Raw genomic sequence first — 22,032 nt, forward strand, 5'->3', positions numbered from 1 at the left:
ATTTGAGCAGGACCGACCAGGAAGCAGGGTGCAGGACCAAGGTCCGTCCAATCTTCCCTCCCTCCCTGAGAAAACTCTTCACGGGGGTGCAGAAATTCCACTGCCCCAACTCCCAATGTCAACTTTTTTTTACGCGTTTTACATTTCGCGAAATCTAAAATAATTTGTAATATAATATGATATATATGGAATTTAGAACAGTGATAATAACTTCTTTTAGTTATTTTATGACTAACAATTATTATTATATTTGCGATCTTGTTTACGTGTTCATGAAGACAAATATTCGTTACTAGTCTTTGCTGGCAACGTACCCATAGATGAATCCTTCTGCTTTCGGTTGAACTCGGCTATTTTCGGGAATCACGCAAGCTCGGAAAGCACAGCTTTTTGTAGAAGCTTTGTGGACGGGTTCCACCAGAATTCACGCTTCGCCATGTGACTCCTTCGGAGGCCTTATTTTCCCGCAGAACGGCTGCAAGCATTGAGGCTGGTGCTTGCTACAGAGCTGCTGGGGGAGTTTGCGGTCGCATTTTTTCGCGAAATCGAGTGCGATGGAAACTAAATACGGTTAGAACATTAAGTACATTAAATGATATTCGAATTATGCAAGCAGTGCTTGCATTGCTTGTACTATATCTTCGCCTCTTTTACTGCCTTTTAAGTACTGTTCAACATATCATGAACTGAACCGAAGTTCTGCTGGCATGATATCATTTGACACGTTATCTGACAGAAAAAATAAATATCAGTGACAACAATGATGTTTTTCAAGCTCTCGTAGCGCCGAAAGAAGGCCTCAAGTAGCAAAAAAAGAAAAAAAAGTCATTTTTGGCTAATCGCGAAGATAAGAATGAATGGTGATAAGATTAAATTAGTGAAAGGACAATCACACGTGAACAGGACACAAGACAAGCCCCACAGAGATGTATACTGGCTGCGAGTCCGCACACCAGAGCCTCGTTAGTCTACAGGATGCAGACCAGGGTGTACTACGTGGAACAATGTAATTTGGGTATTTTCAGAACCCTCATAACCCGACATTCTGTGGTGTCAAATTTTGTCTCTGGTTCTAGGTGAAACTTTGTTTTTTATACATATATATAAAACCATGTTGCTTTCAGTGTAGAATTTGTCTGTATTTCCAATTTTTCAAGATATTGGCGCCTTGCTTTCCCTATCAGCAACTCTGCATTGACTTCCAAAACTTTATATGGCACGTAAGTTCTCTGACAGACTGAATGGAATCGGACAAACATTTTCTTCAAGTGGAGGTGCCTAAGCGGATTGCTGGTAATTTAATAGTTGATAGGGAGTTGTTGTTATTTTAATACTTTTGTGGAAGCCTCGGATAACTCTTCAGCAAGGAAATTTGGAAAAGTCTCGCTGGAACTGCTAAACAAAGTTTTGGAGGCAGGAATCATATCCGCCGGGTATTTTTTATTTTTTAATTCGGACGGAAGTGCAATTGAAAACAACATTCATAAATGACTAACGCTAAACTCTACTATAATTGAGTATTAATTGACATGGGATCACCCCATCCACCCTCTCCCTTTACTCACCTCGTGTAAATTGAATTTCATAATTATAAAAGTTCCGACAAAAAAGGAAGTATTAAACCTAGAAATCTCTATCGATTGAACTAACCGATTCTGAGTGTATTCTTGTTGGTAGATACTGACAGAAATTAAATGTTTAAAAATTTTCTTAGATTTGACGTCATGAGACAAACGAATGTGACACACACATGACGAAATATTCATGAAAATATATATTTTAAAAAACATGTGATTTACAGTAGTCAGCGTCTAGCATTTAGATAAAGAGGGCTTGAACCGCCGGCATTCGACAGGCTTTCTATAAGTTTTAAGCCAACTGCTCACCAGGATGGACCGCCTACGATGGTTGTGAGGCTGTAGTATGATGTTGCATGTCACAACATTAACAAAAATATTTTCAGAAATAGTTTGAGCATTGTTTGGATGAATACAAAGCATATTGGTGTTTCTTTATATATGTGTTAAATTCAGTGGCCCAAATTGGCACACGACCGACCAAATTGCGTGTACATTCAGGAGTAAATTGCCGTTGAAAAACATGTCGAAATTCTAACTTGCGCCCTATCCTGCAGAACAACCTTGCATCGTTGTCCCGATTTTTACCATCACCTAAAATAATATAAATTATAATGATTTTAAGTGATGTTTTAATGATTCCATAAGAAACGGCATTTACCAGTCCAATGCTGAACTTAGGAAATTTCTAAACTTTTTTCACTATTTTATTTTGAAGGAAGTAGTTTTATTCTCATATTAAAGGTTTTCACAAAACCATTTATAATTTGTTCCTTCTCAAAGGCCATTGTTAATAAATTGAAAGAAGAAAAATCGAAGAAATAAACGTCATATCCAAAAGTAACAAATGTGGTTTTAAATTTTGAAAAATGAAATGTGAGTTGATTCTTTCTTTGTAAGGAATTTATGGGGTTGTGGAATACTTTATGGTATTTTCTTATATATGTATTTATTATAATATTTTACTTAACGTTTCACTGGCCTTGTTATATAAACAGAAATTTTTACCTATGGCATTCTTCTGATAAATAGAATTTTACAGTCTTTACCAGCAATGGCATTATTTGCACATTTACTTTTATTCCTGCTGGAGTTTTCCAGTAACATCTATCTCTAAATGGATTCCTGCATTCCCTATGGTTAATACCTCCACCTTTGTGAAGATGATGTAGTGTCACTTGGACATCTGACACTAGTGTAAACTCCAGTGTAGGAAGCCAGATAAAATTGTGGATGGTATAAGGAGCTGCGATATAATGCATTTACCTAAAGTGAAAACGCTTGGCAGGCTTTGTTCCTCAAAGCTCCACAAAATGTAGGCGTTTCATTCATTCATTTCTGGAAGAAAGTATATAGTCTTTCTTGATTTTTCTTTAATGTTGAGATCTGATGCTGGTAGGATTTTTTTAAATTTTTTTTTTTACTAAAACATTATTTCAGGATTCTTAGAATTATTTGTTTTAAATGTATGGCATTGGTTTAATACCAGGAGGATCATTCATTTATATATGCTAATAAAATTTATTTTTATAAAGTAAATAAGAAAGTCTGCTGTATTTTTGACAACTGTTTTATCATTACTTTATAAAATTGCAACGATTTCAATTGAAATTTATTTTATTGAACTGTCTAATTAGATATACATTATGTGCAGGATTACATTTTATATTTTTCTTAAAATGAAGGTTTTTATTTTAATTGAATGCTATTTTGTAACCTTCTATGATGATTTTAGTTTTTTTATTGAATTATTTATATTCTTACCAATTATTGAACAAAGATACTTAGGGTTTTGTCAATTCTTAGAACATATCACATTGGTGTACAAATAACTGAAATGGTATTCAGCTATGAGTGTGTTTTCATTGTTCTCTTAAATGTCTATAGTGTTTGAACATCCTGAATTTTTTATGTACATCTCTCACTCAGAAAATATCACTATTTGTGGTAGATATATAAGGTATGGAATCTGAATGAAGTTATAACACCGTCAGAATACTTTTAAAGTTCTCCCTTACCAAAATTTAGAGAATATGAATGTATTTAGTGTGTGTGTATGTGTGTAAGAAGTATAGAAGATATACATTTTACTTGCTTACTTCAGGAAACAAAAGTGCATGTATGTCACACTGAAATGTTAGGTCGAATTGGTCGAATTTTATCCCTAAATCCACTGCCAATCGCAGCTGCTTTCTGCTTGGCTATCAAGATGGTAGTCTGCTACTATTGTTTTCAAGTAGCACACCATGATAGTTCAACACTGAAATTATGGAGAGAGCTCTCACCAGGGAGCAGACTCTGGAGAGTTTTTCAACAAATGCAAGAGCACTACCTTTAACCAGGAGCTCAGCTTTACATAGTTTTAAACTGGCATCCTAAGAGGTTGTCATAATGTAGACATTACCTGCAAAATGTAATCTTGGTTTTTAAATAAGTGTTATTGCTCCATTCAGATACCTATTATTGAGTTAATATAGTTTTCTATAAAATGTTGTATACTTTTGAGTATATTCATATGCACAATAGAATTATTATTTGAACGTGTGTGTGTTTGTGTCTGTATGTGAGTGCACACATTTTGTTTGAACTTGCATTTGTATCTTAGGCATGCTGTTGGGAATGAGATGCTATGCTTTGTAGTCTGTAGATATGCTGGCTTCTGTGTGTCTGTGTGTGGGAGAGAGTGCGTGATAGTTATTTCTTAAAATTAGATTATTTTAACTTTGAAAGTGTTGGTATGAAAAGAGTGCTATGACCTATGTAGCACTGTAACTAGGAAGATAGACTAACGTGTAATGTAATTTGGTTACAAACTAATTAATGTCTTATGAATTTGCTACTTTGTTATTTTCTATTGTCATATTTCTTCAATTCACATGTTTGTATGTTGTATGTTTGTATACTTAGGTATTAACAAACATATTTCATTTTCCTAGTGCCCAGCAAGCCAGTCAATGTGACAGTTCTTCGAGTAACATCTACTATGCTAGATCTAGCATGGTCTGAACCTGAACAACCAAATGGGGCAATAGCTGGATACAGATTATATTACATGCACTCGAACTACACTGATGTCAAAACGATACGACAAACTTTACCACGCATGGACTTTGTCTTAACTAACTTAAGTAAGTACCATAAAAAACTAAAAAAAAAAATTGTTATCCATTACTAGTGATCTCCAGATATTTTTTTTCCAAATTGTCAGAGCTATTTGATTTTATATGCAATCTGCAACATACCTTAATACCTTAATTGTGATAACAAACTTGTTAAGAAATTATAAAAAAGGAAAAAATAATTAAAAATTAGAAACAACTGAGATAAATTTTCCTGATTCACTTAGATACATAATTTAAGCTTATAATTAGATATATTTGTAATTATTGCTACTGAAAGTGAAAGCATTTTTTTTAAATATTTGTCTTATTTAGCATAGCTTTTCTCGTTAATCATGACAATGAGGATGAATGCTGATGATGTGAAATTGATGAGAGGACACTCACAAAGAAATACCAACCTATTCCAGAACTCAAATCTGGGAACATCAGAGGTGAATTTGATTTACCTCATACTTGTTCTCGAAATTCTGCAATGTTTTTTTGCACATTCTTTGAGTAGATACATTTTATCATTCTGTTTAATTCATTCTTTGATAGTACAACTTTCCCATATTCTAGAAAATTCTTAGTGTTGTTGTTTGTTGCCTTTCATCAAACTTGGTGTTGTTGTATTGTTATTTTTAAATTTATAAGAATTTTCTGATAGCTTCATATTTGATTTCTTTCAGAGCCACATACAGAGTACAAGATATGGTTGAAAGCTTTTACACGTAAAAATGAGGGAGAGCCATCTGATCCCATTAAACGAAAGACTGATATTAGTGGACCAAGTGCACCTCGAATCCTGAATCTAACTTGTTATTCCCATGACTCACTATATGTTCATTGGCAGCGACCTGCAGAATTTTATAATTCTATTGATTTTTATTATGTAGCCTACCGTAGCGAAGAATCGTATGAGTTTGAGGAAATAATTGTTCAAACAACAAAGGATAAGGATGAAGAAACAGTAAGTATAAGTTCAAAAGTGGTTACTTAAACTATGTAATAATTAATTTGTTTACTGGAAAGTTCAGCCAACCATTTGTGGGTATAATCTGTTAGTCATATACGCGATCAGCACCATGCTCTGGTTGCCTTAGGTACCCATTTTTGAGAGGTTGGCTGAACCCAAAGCTGCCTTCCATGGTCTGAAAAATTCTCACCTGAGATCACTTACCCTGGAATCAAACCTAAGTTTCCCGCATGGATGGCAGTCAGCTGCTCTTCTAGAAGAGAAACTTGAACTGAATCTGTGCATGCTCTGATATTATAATAATGCTTTCAGTCAGGAAAGTGAGCAGTATACAATTGAACAGAAATGTTTATCTTTTCAAAGGGTTGTTGTCAAATCTGATGCACAAATTGGATGCAGATTTTTGATTGTATGAGGAAAGGAATAAGTTTCCAATGTGAAGTCTAAGAAGTTCCAGTGCTTTAATTTTAAAGTATTTGAAATAACCCACCATGACAGCTAATTTCAGTGTGTTTGCACAAAGGGAAGCAGACAGAATGAAGTGGTAAAAACTGGAAACACTTCTTATGCAAAATTGGAAGTGAGAAGTCAACACTTAATGTAGGTGTAGGATTCCTTTCTTTTTCTTTGTCTTGCTGTATTTTTTCTCAGGGGTATCAAAGATCGTTTTACAAATTCTGAAGGAATATCTAGTTGAAGTAGTTCGATAAAAACTACTTGAAAATTATCTGGTTCAAGATTATTTAAGGAAAAGATATGCATAAATTGGAAACTTCTGAAAGATAAGTGTATTATGGGATGGGTGACATTGTAATTTGATCTCAAAAAGTTTTTATTGAGAAGATATAAGCTCTCTGAGTTCATGTAGCTAGACATGGAGGTAAGTACATTTATTTATGAGGGCCATCTGGAAAGTAGTACCAGTTCTAGAATTTTGAAAAAAACTAACAAATATTTTTTTGAAAAAACTTTGTAATTGTTAACAACAAACTTTAAACTACTTCTCTACATAGTCACCATGTACATTTAAGCATTTGTCATAACGTGTGATGAGGTTTTGTAACTCAGCTTCTATTCCTCTGCCGCCAGTCCATTGAGAAAAGTAGTCTTCTTTCAGAATGTCTTTCCTCCCAAAACGTCCTTTAGTTTTGTGAAGAGATGAAAACGTCCTTTAGTTTTGTGAAGAGATGAAAATCTGAATCAATTTCATGAAGAATTATTTGTGAAACATCTGGGAACTGTTCACTGATTTCATCCAGTGTGACGAGCCGATTGTACTTGATGAGTTCGTCAACTGCACTCAGCAGTTCATCCGTAATGACAGACTGTCTCCCGGAACGTTCGTCATCATGGACGTTCTCCCTCCCCAAGTTAAAGTTTCGACACCAGCACCAAACGGACAACTCATCAATAACATTGTCTCCATAAACCTCCTTTAATTGACTGTGAATATCACATGGTTGCACATTCCTGGTGTTGAGAAATCTGATCACAGCCCTAACTTCAATTTTTTTGAAACATTGTAAACACACACAGAAACAATAACTACAATGACAGCACTACGAAACTTCGCACACACTGAACAGACAGTCAGCTGAAGTCGTTTGGCCTTGAGCGGTGGCTACTCATGTCACTAACGCTCCACACGGCGCAAGCGGGTACTACTTTCCGGATGGCCCTCGTAAATATATTCTTAGTTTCTACAGTAATACTTGTACTATATTTTTAATTATCTTGAATAAACAAATGCCAACTGGTGCAGTCATCTGGATTTGGAATACTGTGAATATTTTGATGACCGCAATTCTTGGTACTATTGGAATAGTATGAGAGCAAAGTTCCTCACTTAAATTAGTTTCTCCACACAATGGAACATTATATTTTTAGAAAATTTATTGGATATTTAGGATAAAATTGGTTCTATAGTTCAGCAGTTGGTTTGAGCTTGTTCTCAAGTCCAGTATATGCACGGATAGGCTAATCAGGGCTGAACCTACAGTTTAAAGTGAGATCTGAAACATTATCTGCCTCCGTGGGGTATCAGACCCATGATCTCTTGATTACAAGGTGGCAACATTACCACTACACCATTGGGAGGCCCTTTCAGCAGTTGGGGCATAGCACATCTATTTACAGATGAATATAAAGTTCTGTTCTGTATCTGGTACAACCTAATTTGGTTTGGCAATAAAGGATAACTCCTGCATCAGATCTGATCTAGATATGTAGATATGGATAGTATATTCCACCATTTCCTCTACCTGTATAGTACAATACAAGATCCTCAGCAGCCCCCCCCCCCCCATCCCCCATGGCATAGTGGTAGCATTGTCGCCTTGTAATCAAGGAGTCCCGGGTTCGATACACAGTGGAAGCACATAGTGGTTTGGATTCCACTTTAAACTGTATGTCCAGTCCTGATTAGCCTTACTGTGCATAAAGTGGACTTAAAACACAAACTCAATGAATCAATCAATCAAAATCCTCAGAAAAAAGGAAACAAATTTATTTGGTTGGTTAACTTGAATACCCAATTACTTCATCGCATAACATGACTTTAAGTTACGAAAGAAGTCATCTGCAAGATAATAGCTAAAATCAATACATAGTGCAAAATATATAATTTTGAGAACACTGTGTTCATCACCTTTAACTTTCAATAAAATTGATTGGATTTCTGATCAGTCTAGTGGCTAAACAGTGGAATTTGAAGTAGGTTGTGGCTAGGCTATGTCTAGGTACCAAGATGAATGCAATTTCGTTAAGAATAAAGGAGGAATCAACAATCACCTTTTAAAGCTTTCCAGTCAGGCAGATGCTAATTTACATCACAAGGGTATGGCAGCTCTCAGCTTCAAGTAGTATGATATTTTATGACCAGAAGCATATGCTCCTCACTTTATAACACTTAGAAAGCAAGTGTGATATTCATGCTGGGGTGGCAAATATTACAGGACTCTGGTGTTGAATATTCTTAATTTTTTTTTTGCAGGCTTTAAGGTGAATAGCATGCTGCACATTTGCAAGTAGCACATAGGTTGCAACGCCATTGTAAAAGCTGGCTAAAAAATTCAATTTGCCATGTAATGAAAGATTGCAATATCTTTTTGTGATAAAGCCTTGGTTATACATAATCACTTAATTGTTCCATGCAAGATTTGTTTGTACCGTTTATATGCAGTACACATCCCCCTGTTTGAGTGAATTTTAGAGGTCAAAAATATTAATACACTTGTTTTTACTCTGAAAAATATATATCTGGTATTTTGAACCAGAATCAGGAACCAGAACAGCCGGTATGTCGCATGCTTCATTTAGTAGCTCTCACGATGAGTGAGCAGAGTGTGCCAGTGTCTGTTGCGCAACGCATAATCATAAAGTTCCTCACCCAGGAAAACGTCAAACTGGCCGAAATTTACTGGAGACTGCAGGCCCAGTTTGGGAATGGTACCCTCTCGTGGGCAAGAGTGAAGGTGTGGTGTAAGGAATTCCAGCAAGGCCGTGAACGTGTTGCAAATGAAGTGCACCCCCGTTGTCCTCGCACGAGTATGACGAATGAGAACATGACTTGTGTTCGTGAGCTTGTCAAACAGGATCGCGGAGTCACTGTGAAGCAAATTGCAGCAGAACTTTGTGTGAGCTATGGAAGTGTCCAATCAATCATCACAAAGCACTTGGGCTTCCGCAAAATCACAGCTCGGTGGGTTCCCAAGCTGCTGAATGTTGCGCAAAAAGATGACCGAGTTCGCACTGCTCGCCAGCTTCACACTCGTTTTGACGTGGAAGGGGAAGCGTTTTTGCATCGCATCGTTACCTGTGGTGAGACATGGGTGCATCATTACACCCCAGCATCCAAGCGTGCCAGCATGGAGTGGAGGAGGAAAGGCGAAGGAAACCCCGTGAAGGCCAAAGTTCGGTTGTCTGCGGGGAAGGTGTTGGCCACGGTGTTTTGGGACTGGAGGGGGTTCTACTGGTGGATTTCTTACACGAACGTCGGACCATCAACGCACCCTACTACTGCGGCCTCCTGGATCAAGTTAAGGTGCAGTATCGATGCAAACGACGAGGCTGTCCCATCCGCCAGGTCTTATTCCTCCACGACAACGCCAGACCCCATACAGTAGGTGTTACGCAGCAGAAACTGGTGGAAATGCACTGGGAACCACTTCCGCATCCACCGTAGAGCCCAGACCTTTCACCATGTGATTTTCACCTGTTCGGACCCCTCACTTGGGGGCGAGTGATTTGCGACCAACGATCAGGTGGAAACCTTTGTGCGCAACTGGTTGGTTACCCGCCCAGCTTCATTCTATGAGAACGGCATCAAGAACCTACCACAATGTTGGGGAAAATGTATCACTAAGGGCGGAGACTATGTAGAAAAATAGAATGTGGCAATGTCTCTGTTTCGTTCAATAAATATTTTTTTCCGCACAAGGCTTGTTCATATTTGATTCACCCTCGTACATAATAATATGGAATTTATAGATACTACCAACTGATAGTGTATTGATCTACTAATAATGCAGCAAACATTCCATGGACAACTTGAGTGGGATTCTACCTCTGTACTCAATCCCTATACATGTTAGTAAAAGGAACTGTACATTTAGAGATTGTTTGCAGAAAGAGGAAACATTTATAGAAATATCTCATTGGAAAAATTATGATAATTTCAAATTTTTGAAATTTCATCCTTGGCTGTGACACAAAATTTCCAGTGAAGACATTTGAATGTGCTCAAGCATGTTTAATATGAAAACTGAATTTTTACTGGGTAAAAAGAAGGATAGGCCCTTTCAGCAGTTGGGGCATAGCACATCTATTTACAGATGAATACAAAGTTATGCATTTTGAGCACTTACAAACTGGAAAATAATTCACTTATGCTAATAAAATACATTTTTATAGTTTTACTTGCTCTGATAGAAATATAATAAATGTTCAAATCATTCCATTCAATTTGTTCTCCAATAGATTACAATTCTAAAGTTATATTATTTTTTATAAATGTTGCATTTTCTTACAGATGTCCATTACCAACTTGACAACAAATATGATGTATGAAATAAAAGTTCGTGGAGCATCAAGAAGTCTTTTCAATGAAAACCAAATAATACAAGGCCAAGAATCAGAGTCTCGAAAAGTATTGATACAACCTCACTGTGACAAGATTCAGTCTGCTACACAACGATACAACACAAACGAATTGAGTGCCGGAATGATAGCAGGAGTAGTGTGCGCATCTTTTGCTTTGCTGCTGGCCATCATTGCTTTTGTTTTATGGAGGTAAGATTATATCGAATAAAACTGTTGTTCCAATGAGATAAGTGCATTTAACAACCAGTGGTGAAAAGTGGTGTCACAAGCATGTTAACAAGGTGATTTGAGGTGGATATGGCTGAATTTTTTTTCTAGAAGCAAGCAATGTTTTATATGCTAAAATAAGAAAAAAAATATCCTAAAATCTATAACATCAGATTACTGCAATTAGGAAAGTCATATTGAAAATGAAATTTATGTCAATCTCTTTATGAAACATTATTAGGAATGTTAACACATATTTAAATTGCATACAAAAAGTTGCTAACTCAACTTATTTGCGCTGCACATGCACCCCATGTAAAACTCTGTACATGAAATTTGATATTCTAAAAATGGTTGCATTTACTTTCTAATCTAGATGTGCAAATTATGTTTTGGACTTATATGTACTTGCTTCTAAGAAAGCAAATTTTGCACACCTTGGAAATCATTTGATGAACAAGAACCTATTCTTTTTTATTTTGGAAGACACTTTATCAGATGGTTTTTGTATGCATAGGTTGATTAAACACATTCTGCAAGTGTGACAGGCATAGCCCTTCCTTCATAAAACTGCTATCCAATAAGATGGGCAATGGGCACAGCCTGCCCTTCACTTTACACTCATATTGTGAATTTTGATGTATCCAAAAATAGAGCACATCTTACCTTGGTCTGACTTCGTTGTACACAGCTTGAACTGTTAACAAGGATTTGTTTTCCCCGAACAGCAAAACTGTAGACACACAACAGAACCTTCATATTTCTTTCAGTCACGAGCATTCACGCACTACACCATGTCATGGGAAAATTGCTGAATGGTAATTCCCCTGTCCAAGGTTATTTAGTGGCTGTCCATATAACATGGACAATCAGGAGCATTAAATTACTTAAATATCTTTCTTCTAAGTTGAAATCAACGTAGTATATAGGGTAGGCTTCAGAAACATTGCAGAGTTCATGGAAAGAGTAGGAAACACCTTTCGTATATGCTTATGGACAAAATGTTTTATCTTCCTTAGGGCCTAATTTAGCATCATCAGAGTTAGAGATTATGAATGGACTGATTATTTGTGAGAGGTAACGGCAAAATGTGAAGAATTAAAAGTTATTAAATGAAACAACAACATTGTTAAATACGTTAACCAACAGCATTGCCATCTAAGTATATTGCAGAGCACATTTTTTCTGCAGCCGACAGAAGTGAAGAGGGAGGCTGGATCCGCTAACCTGAAGATGTAACGAGGAGAGGGCACCAATGCAAGGGAAGAGCAGGGGGAAGACTTTGGGACAGTGCGCTACGAGGTTATTCATATGCCTGTTAAAGGGCCCAGTTACTGGTCAGGCCTGCCGATACAAGCCAGTGTTGTCACACTGGATTGGCAGAAAAAGAGCTAAATCCCACTTAAAATGGGAATACTATTTCTCTGAAGCAACTAGAGTTAGACTACAAAGCCAAGGCTGGATTTAACTACAACTGAAACCGGTTAGGTAATAGATGAAAAGATAGTTCCTTGGTGCAATTCGTGATTTCGACAAACCTTGCACCAAAGAACCAAGTTGGCAACAGTAGTACGTACAGCTGTATTTCTCTTCCACACACTGACTGTCACTGGAGGAACGGGATTCTGTCTTCTGCTTGCCGCACAAACGTCAAACTGACCTGAGTGGTAGTTCGTTCTACAAGTGTTTGTGGCTAAATCATTGAGCGGATTGGAGAAAAAAAGTGAAATGGAGAAAAATCTAGATTGAAGGCATGTTTTGTGTGTGTGTGTGTGTGTGTGTTGGGGAGGGGGGGGTTGAGATGAAAACGTCTAGGAAGCATAATTGCTGTACTGTGATATTTACATTATTTTGTCTTCGCATGGATGACGCTAGATAGCATATGAAATTTAGAGGAGCTTCTTTGCTCTAGAGAATAATGTTCGACCAGGCAAAATAAGCAGTATACACTCGAAGCCCAGTAGTACATGTATAACCGTAATTTATTTCTGATAGTGAGCCAGACCCTGTGGCCTAGTGGTTAGCACATCGTGCTGCGACGCCAAGGGTCCCGGGTTCGAATCCCGCTCAGGCTTGGTTGTTTGTGAATGTCCATTCATCAATTTCATCATTTCATCACTCATCCCCATCTTCGCAAATTAGCCAAGAGGCACAAAACGCAAAGTAAAATAAACTAAATCAATCAAACAATCAATCTGATAGTGAGCCCTAATTGAAACCTAAGTGAAAATAGCCATCATCTCAATGTAGTTAAGTCTATCTTACCAATACACAGTCATGTATGAAAATGAAATGGATGATTGTGGGTCGAAACAACCAAGGTGGATATTGTACAGAGCCTATATGTGTGTGTACAATTATTGTCATGTTAAAATGATATACAAATGTATACGCTCAAGGTTGGGTGACTTGAATGAGTGAGTACGAGTGAGCGAAATTGATCACATGCAGTACTCTAGTAGAGATATATTCATGTAACCTTATGCAGTGGCAGTGATTGGGTTCCAAAATGGGGGTAAGGTGCCAAAACTGGGGGGAGGGGGGGGGCAAAGACAGTATATTTCCATTTGTATATAATGTTTAGCATAGAGTGGGGGCAAAAGTGGTGAAAAGTGGGGAGGCAGTTGCCTGCGTCTAGAATGACATGGCATCTAGTGAAATTATTTGTGCCCTATTAAGTCAATATTGTTTTCAATTGCAAAAGTTGGATCTAAAAGTTTTATTGCTCACTTTGCTCGCAATGTAATTGTTTTCTGTAATGTAATGTAATGTATTTAAATAATATGTGTTGTATGTATGTATTGAATAAACTTTGAATATGTACACAATTAATGTTAGCATGTTGCATATGTGTAAAACATATGTTGTAAATAAAAGTTATATATGTTATATGTACAAAAATAATTAATTTCGGAGTGCATTTATCATTCATTTTCTGCCATTCAAAAATACAGAGCTAATGTGAAATTGACTGTGTTGAAAAAATATTTCAAATAGTTTGTTGCAAACAAATTATTTAGAACAGACTTCTACCCCCTCTTTGCGTAATTTATGAGGATAATAAGTCCTTGATACTACTACTACTACCACTAGTAATAATAATAGTAGTAGTAGTTGTAGTAATAATGCCATTATTATTTTTTGTTGATACGTTTTGTTTATCTTGGTACTCGCCCCCCCCCCTGCCCCGCCCTGACAAAAATTTGTGGTTGCACCTCTGAGTATACTAAATGGTGTATCTAAAAAACAAGTACCGAAATATACTAAATTTGGAGCCGAATCTCCGCTTGAAAGTTTCAAGTGCTCAGCCAGACATCAAGAAACAGTGTCAGGTTGTGCAGGCACATCCTTCTCTAGAAACTCTGAGGATTTACAATAAAAACTCCAAAATTGAGCTTGAAAGTTTGATTACAAACTTATTTTTGTTCTTCACTTTTTTCCAATGACTGGAAAAAATATATGAAAAGTTTTTTATATACTTATTGGCATACATGTGTTTCACATTTCTACTTTTGTAACTAATTATTAAGATTCTAAATGTAGGAACCCAATACAGCACCCAATAAATGTAATATACGTAGGATTCTAATGTTTATTTGTTTACCATATTTCCACATACAGCCCGAATGCCATTTTGATCTTCGACAGATACATGCCTCCAACATATCAAAAATGCTCCACCAATCAGGCAGGCAAAAATATTCCCCAAAATCCACTATTCGGAGAAAACCTATGGTTAGTTAGGATTAAAGGGTACATTGAGAAAATAATTTGAGAACCGCTGATTTTGAGGATTTTTGTTGAATTATTCTCTTCTTAAAAGTATACAGGTTATGTTTCCTTCTCATCTTTCTATACAAGTGTTTGAGGCACTCTGACATGCAGTTTATACAAGCATCCACCCCAGAGAACCAGGGATCAAAGAAGAAGGAAGATCCTCAACAATTGTGACAATGATTGGAAGACAGACTAAACACACCTGAACTCTTAACACCACATTTTTTTTGTTTCTGCACTTAAAAATCTTGTAAACAAGCTTGCTAAATATTTGTTATACTGGAAATACTGAAGACATCTACGTGTACTACTAGTTTGTAAGTTTACCTAAGGAACACTCTGCTTACCTACATTTTGCATGTTATTATTTGTAACAATGTTATATATTACACTATAAAACACATTATTACGCTTATGTGTGTATGCCAACATATATTTACATTATATACACTATATACTTACATATACATGTATAAGACTAACTAATATTTACACATATCATCACTAAAAATTACCTGTAGACTTAACAAATCAGAGCTGTAAATTCCTAGGACCCAAACTCAATTAAGTTACTTTAATTAATTTTTATTTTTAGTTTGTTTTAATTTTTCCTTCCTTTGTTTCTTTTTTTTTATTAAATTTGATTAATATGAGAGACAATCCTGGAAGTTTATGGCATTGCTCACTTCATGGGAACAGTACTAGTACTTTTTGAATGCAGAATATAAATGCATTCCATTTCTTAAGTATATGTCTTTATGATCCTGAGATCTTTTCATTATTTCTTCCAATATACTAAATGGTGAATATGTAATTTGTTACAGGAAATGTTTCCATGCAGCATATTATTACCTAGACGATCCACCAAGAGCTCCTCCACCAACTGTGGTAGATTGGGACACAAAATCAGAAAGTGGAGTAAAGACAGCTATTCCAATCCATTTGTTTAGTAAGCATGTGGCTGAACTGCATGCTGATGGTGATATTGGCTTTAGCAAAGAGTATGAAGCAATCCAAGCTGCTTCAACACAAGAAGAGTATACATCAGACATTTCGCAGCATCCTGATAACAAGCAGAAGAATCGCTATCTCAACATTTTAGCCTGTAAGTACCAATGAAGTTACAATGGGGAAACTTTTATTTAAATTTTGATTTCAAGTTCAGACATAATGCTAAAAGCTATATTGTCTCAATTCAAATTCAATACATACGCTGGTGAAAAAAAAATGTTGAAAAATATCTAATATGACATGCTTTTCCTCTTCATGAAACAAATAACAACAATAAAATGATCTGGATTTGATTATTCAATCTTTTCCAAGATTCGGATAGATTTCTCCAAATTGTTAAGCTGCATTTGAATTGGTGCAAGAAATCTACTAGTTGCATTACTTAATTAATATGACATTTTATCCATTGTTATAAAATTTTAATAATTTACATTATAATTTGCTTTAGTACAGTAAAGGAATGAAATTTCTGTAAAAGGATGAACATTGGCTATGGGTCCAGGTGCTGAGGAGTTAGTTTGTAAAATACACAGAAACTGTGTGTTGTAGATAGCTTGTATTAGCATGTTTTGTTAAAATTTACTGGTGCTTTGAATATGAAAAAGGCAAATAATAATAATAATGATAATAATAATAAATAAAACACTAACATTGGGTAAAAGCAATCACTCCCAGTTTTACATATACATCTTTTTGCTGCATGATAATGTTGCATATGCACTTCAGTGTTATAATTTTGAGCTGATCACCCTTTTATCAGTTTTAAAATATTTTAATATTGTTTATTCTTATGCTTCTCTTAGGAAGAATTCCTATTAGATGTCCATTATAGAAATAGAAGAAATCAATGAAAATGAGAAAGATGAATCAATAATTGTGAGCAGATCATTAAAGATTCTAAATGCATGGCCATGAAAATAGGCAGCGGGGCAGAATTGTGCTTGTGTCACATATGGGAAAGTAAAGCGAGAGTGGGACAAAAGTCACTGTTTTCCACGTACTGTGCAGCAACATCAACCAGGCTGCATTGCCTAGTTCGAGCATGAGACCGACCTCTCTCGTGGGCATTTTTGTGTCATCCCTGACCTTTCGAGCAAATACTGTCAGTCTGAATCACATGGATTACAAAGATCAACTCTACAACAATGTATTTCACTCTCTTAAACCTCCGAACACAAGGGGGTTGTGCTCCGACATGGCAACGGTGCCAACTTCTACCACCCACCTAATTTTATGGCTGTGCGTTTAGTTCTGAAAAAATAATTAGATTTAAATCTGCAGATGCAATCAATGTATGCTGTCCCCAGCCTGGGCATGGTTGTTCTTTGTGAGTGTCCCTTCACCAATTTCATCATATCATCACTCATCCTCATCTTTGCAATTAGCCAAAAGTGGCAGAGAAGCAAAGTAAAATAAACCAAATCAAGCAATGTAGGCTATCCTTTGTCTCGGCTATGTCAATGCTTGTAATTGTTTGAATTATGTGTTGTGGTATATCATTGTGTAATGTGAAATGTGTGGTTAGAAATTATGGAAGTAGTTTGTTTATATATTATGTCTGCTGGAGTGGACAGTTTATAATGAAAAGGATAATTAACACACATAACTTACCAGAAATTGAAACCTAAATCTTTGGGATTTGTAAAGCTTATACTACAGAAAACTGTACTAAGTATATTAGTGATTGTGAAAGAGATATATTTTCAAGAGGAATATATATATATATACAGGGTGGAGCAAAAAATGTTACCACCGAAAGGGAAACATACACATTTAATATACCCCTTCAACCTGTGAACCAGAAATGTGAATACATTTGAGCATTCTGTCAACCATTGAGTCCATCCATGACCCTTGAACACATGTCTCGTGAATGGTTAATCTACTTGAGGGGGGGGGGGGGGTCTTTGTTTTACCACATTCTAAACTTGTTTCTCACTACTGTGGATGATTGATACACTTCCGTCCATGCTGCGATCTTCCTTCGTTCCTCCATACCTAATCGTGTGGTCATATTTTATCTGTAAAGAAACAGAAAAACACCATATAAGTGGTAACATTATTTTGTCCCACTCTGTATATATTTTATATATTTACTGTAGTTTACTAATTTTTGTTTTGGTGTGTACTACAGCAGTTACCAATGTATGGCATAACTTTCTTCTTCTACACACCATGCAGCAACACTATCACCATAAGCCATGTACTCATAGTTGTCTCTCCCCAATAAGACCTCAAATACGTTAGAAGTACACTTCCACAGAATGAATATTACTTGCTTAGTCTTTACTTGATCTTTAGACCAATTCTCTTTTATAGTAACCCTCTGCTAAGTGCATTACATTAAACATTACACAAGTTACAACAATGTATGAAGAAATAGCACACATTTTTGTTCTAAAAATTATAGTATAAAACTGTCTTGCAGAATAACAGTACCATGTATACATGCCACTTTTACAAGTTACAAGAATCTATGCAAAATATACTAACACAGCTGAACAATGAACAGACACCAAAAAGTATGACGAGATGGTGCATCTTAATAGCACTACCCAATCAATGGATTTTTCTACTAGGGAGAATAAAAAAAGTAACTTTAATATTTTTTATTAACATATGTTCAAATAGGATTGAAAATGATTTAACTCAATTCAACATAGTTCCCACTACACTGCTTGACTAATGCATGGATTCCAGTAGAAAGAAATCTTCAGTGTGACTGTAGCAGCACTGCCTCTTATGTCACATCACCGGTACTGAAGTTAATGCACTGAGTCCCTTCTTGAGGAGCCCAAACCCATGATATTCACTCAGTGTGATCAGGTGAATATGCAGGATGAGGAAGACACTCCTAACACAAAATTGTTGATTTTCTTTGCTATTGCATGAGCCATGTACACATCATCATGCTGTAGCATCACACCAGAACTCGGCAGACCATGGATGAAGTTTTGACTTGACTGCAGGTTTCAAGTGGTTCCCATTCCAGTACGAGTTGCTATTGATAGTTACTCTTTTTGGGCATTTAATATTCCAGAATTGGGCCTTTATAGTCTTAGAACAGTGTAGGCATGAATTTTCTGGCCAACATAACTTGTGTGCAACTGCTTTGGTTTAGGAAAGAAAGAATGTGGCTATTCTGTGCTGGTTCATTGGTCTCTGGCTGGTAAGAGTGCAGTCACCAATGACTGCAAGGGAGATTTCACCCCAAAGTGACATGCGACACATGCTGCTTGTGAATGAGCCAATCAGCAGCAATGTTTCACACCATAGTGGCATGACAGGCTGCACGAGTCTGTGTTAGATTGGTGAAATCCTCAAGTGACACATGTCACCTGCTGATTGTCAGTTTGGCGTGAATTTTCTCTAAGGTGTAGATAGCTATCTTCTTCGAGCTTCATAATGTCATAGCAATGTTTGACATACATCCACGCTATGTTCTTTCCATTTGAGGGTGAAGTGTTTTTATATCCATCTATTTGAGAATTTGTGGCACTAGCATATCATGAATGATACAATGAGTGAAGCCATGATTGATATTCAATTTCTTTGCCATCTCTTCAATTGTTATCCAACCGGTTTTCTGTATCACTCCTTCCATTGCAGCTGTAGCTTCAGAGGCAGTTTCAATGTGAGGCTAGCAGGAGCAAGCTGCATTAGTCAAATCGGACACCCCACTTTTTAAACTACCTGTTCCACTCATAAACCTGTTGAAGCAATATGCACATATCCCCATAGTGCCTCTTCATCCTTTGATGAATGCCAGTTAGTTTCTCGCCTTCAATACCGAAAAGAATGCATGCAGCTCCTCTCGTGGCCATGCTTCTAAGGAGGCACTTATCTTCAATCATAGCAGCTGATGATTAACAGGCTTGTGCACACTGATAACACAAGCAGTAGTTCATAATATATCTGTAAAACCACTGTCTGTTACGTGAATTTGAATTGTTATTGCCATTGAGGTTTCGTTTTGATTCTGCATCATATTCAGTGATGTAGTCTGTCAGTTACAGTAATGTTTGAGGGTATAGTTCCCATGAGCAAAACTAAATTTTTGAAACATAATGGATACATCACATCCATACATAATGTGTGACATGGATGCATTAAAAACATGAGTGATATCATGAGTTTCAAGCAGATCCAACTGATCTCTTGACCATTTGATTTGAGTTGCAAGATATAAACTTAGCACTGTTTGTTGTAGCTAAAAATTCTTACATGTATGTTTGCTTTTTCTGATTTTAAATTCCTATATTTCCACACTACAAAGCTGAAACACATACACATGGCACAAGTTTTGAGTGCTGAAATGTGAAATCAATAAACCACAAAGTATAAATCAGAGTTTCAAAATTTGGTTGCATTATAGTAATTGTACAGCAGTTTGTAATTGTAATCTGTCCTGTACTGATATAAAACTGTTTATTACAGATGATCACAGTCGAGTTCAACTACTACCTGCTCCAGGACAAAAGAAGTGTGTGGACTATGTAAATGCAAATTACATAGATGGCTTTCAGAAGTCTCGTGCTTACATTGGAACCCAAGGTCCTTTACCAGCAACATTTGATTGCTTCTGGCGAATGGTTTGGGAACAACGAGTAGTAATCATAGTTATGATTACTAATCTAGTGGAGAGAGGAAGGGTGAGTTGTACCTTCTTCCTTGGCAATAACCCCATAAATTTGTATTGCTGAATTGAGCATGCTGGCTTGAAGTATTAATAATATCCTGTACAGTTGGCCCCCTTTTGTAATAAAATATTTATTTTAAAAACTGTTAACTTACATGAGATTCATTATAGTCACCATTTCTGGTATGCACTTGCTGCCGTAACATTTTAGTAATTTGGCATATTTATATATATATATATACACACACATGTTGTAAAGTATAATTTGTCACTTACACCTCTTCAGATTTTGTATGTGCAGTAAAAATCTGGTAATTGTTTGTGCCAGTTCTTACATGCATAAAGTAAATATTGTACAAATATAATAAAATGCTCATATTTAAAGAGCAAAAATGTTAGAAGAGAAAATTCAAATTGTGGAAGAAATTGTGTTTTTGTCATAATTGCTTGCACTATGTTCCAGTAGAAGCTTTTATTTGAAGGTGGTATCTAAGTAAAATACTGTGTTTTATTAATAACCTGTTTCACTAACCCAGAAAATATTCGCAAAATTGGCTTGACCAGGTATGGGTCCTGTACTGCGTGAAAGTGCACATGATGTCTGCATTAAGGAAGTCCTTTGACACTGATAGGTGTTATTCTCTTTCTTTTCTGTTCATGCTGTCCAATAGGAAACTCTTAAAAGACAGCCTAAGCTTGCATCCCAATGTCTGGAGGTACTGTATTTTGTTTGGGCACTCTTTGTGTGCATCTCCGTAAATCCTTCCTCTCTATCATAAGTGCAAACTTTGCATCTTGCTCTGAACCAGGTCCTTTGCTTGTAGTTGCTGGTAGAATTTCCTTCTTGTGTCCTTTCCTATGCTTCTTCCACTGTGTAGTGGTGAATGTAAGGGTATGCTGAGTTAAAGCACTCACCAAGTATGAATTATTTTTTTATTAGTTTACACCGTTTGAAATGTAGCATGCCAAACAGGCACTGCTGTTTAATTTTAAGTTAATGTTAAGTGTAGAAAGTAAGGTTTATTCTGTAAATTAATAGCCTGATTATGGTAATTAGCACAGTGTTTTCTAAATCTTTTTTGTAGAGAAAATGTGACATGTACTGGCCGAAAGAAGGAACTGAGACCTATGGAGTAATTCAAGTGAAGCTTGTGAAAGAAGATATCATGGCAACTTATACAGTCAGGACTTTGCAGATAAGACATCTGAGGGTAAGTGTGTACTCAAATCAGGTTTCATTATTATTATTATTATTATTTGCATTTATTTATCACATGCTACTTACTTTGCCAAATGAACATCATCTGTTGCTTCATGCTTGTAAATATCTTGAAATTAAACCTTATTAACTTTTCCTAAAGTTCTCATCAGAAGATCAATCCATAACAGAATTTGAAATTAGGCTCTTTTCTGGAATAATCTACCAGAAAAGCAATGGACTTGAAGAAGCATGCCTGTACTGAAGTAAATTGGATTTTTTTTAAATTTTAAATTATTTTGCACCTTCGTTACAAATATTATTCTTTACACTGAGCTTTCTGCAACTTGTTTACACAAACTCTTTAATGTAATTTATGCATCTTGTGCAGGAATAGATGTTCTGTACATCCATTCTTTCATACATTACATGATGATAGGCAGGAA

The 22,032-nt window shown here is 36.2% G+C and overlaps 1 protein-coding gene across 6 annotated transcripts in view; it reads left to right on the forward strand.

Moving 5' to 3' along the window:
• Ptp99A (Protein tyrosine phosphatase 99A) overlaps positions 1-22,032 on the forward strand; it is a 1,182,303-nt gene that overhangs the window by 1,118,696 nt on the left and 41,575 nt on the right. For 3 of the 6 annotated variants that reach the window (XM_083117414.1, XM_083117415.1, XM_083117417.1), the window contains exons 7-13: positions 4,514-4,705; positions 5,368-5,648; positions 10,684-10,943; positions 15,563-15,843; positions 20,187-20,401; positions 21,060-21,104; positions 21,474-21,599. In XM_083117414.1, the coding sequence (XP_082973540.1) occupies positions 4,514-4,705; positions 5,368-5,648; positions 10,684-10,943; positions 15,563-15,843; positions 20,187-20,401; positions 21,060-21,104; positions 21,474-21,599 (1,400 nt within the window). The remainder of the gene's footprint in view (positions 1-4,513; positions 4,706-5,367; positions 5,649-10,683; positions 10,944-15,562; positions 15,844-20,186; positions 20,402-21,059; positions 21,105-21,473; positions 21,600-22,032) is intronic. The other 3 variants (XM_083117416.1, XM_083117418.1, XM_083117419.1) reach the window with 1 other exon arrangement.

This window comes from Lepisma saccharinum, chromosome 2, assembly GCF_977018435.1.
Source record: "Lepisma saccharinum chromosome 2, izLepSacc3.1, whole genome shotgun sequence".
Taxonomy (NCBI): Eukaryota; Metazoa; Arthropoda; class Insecta; order Zygentoma; family Lepismatidae; genus Lepisma; species Lepisma saccharinum.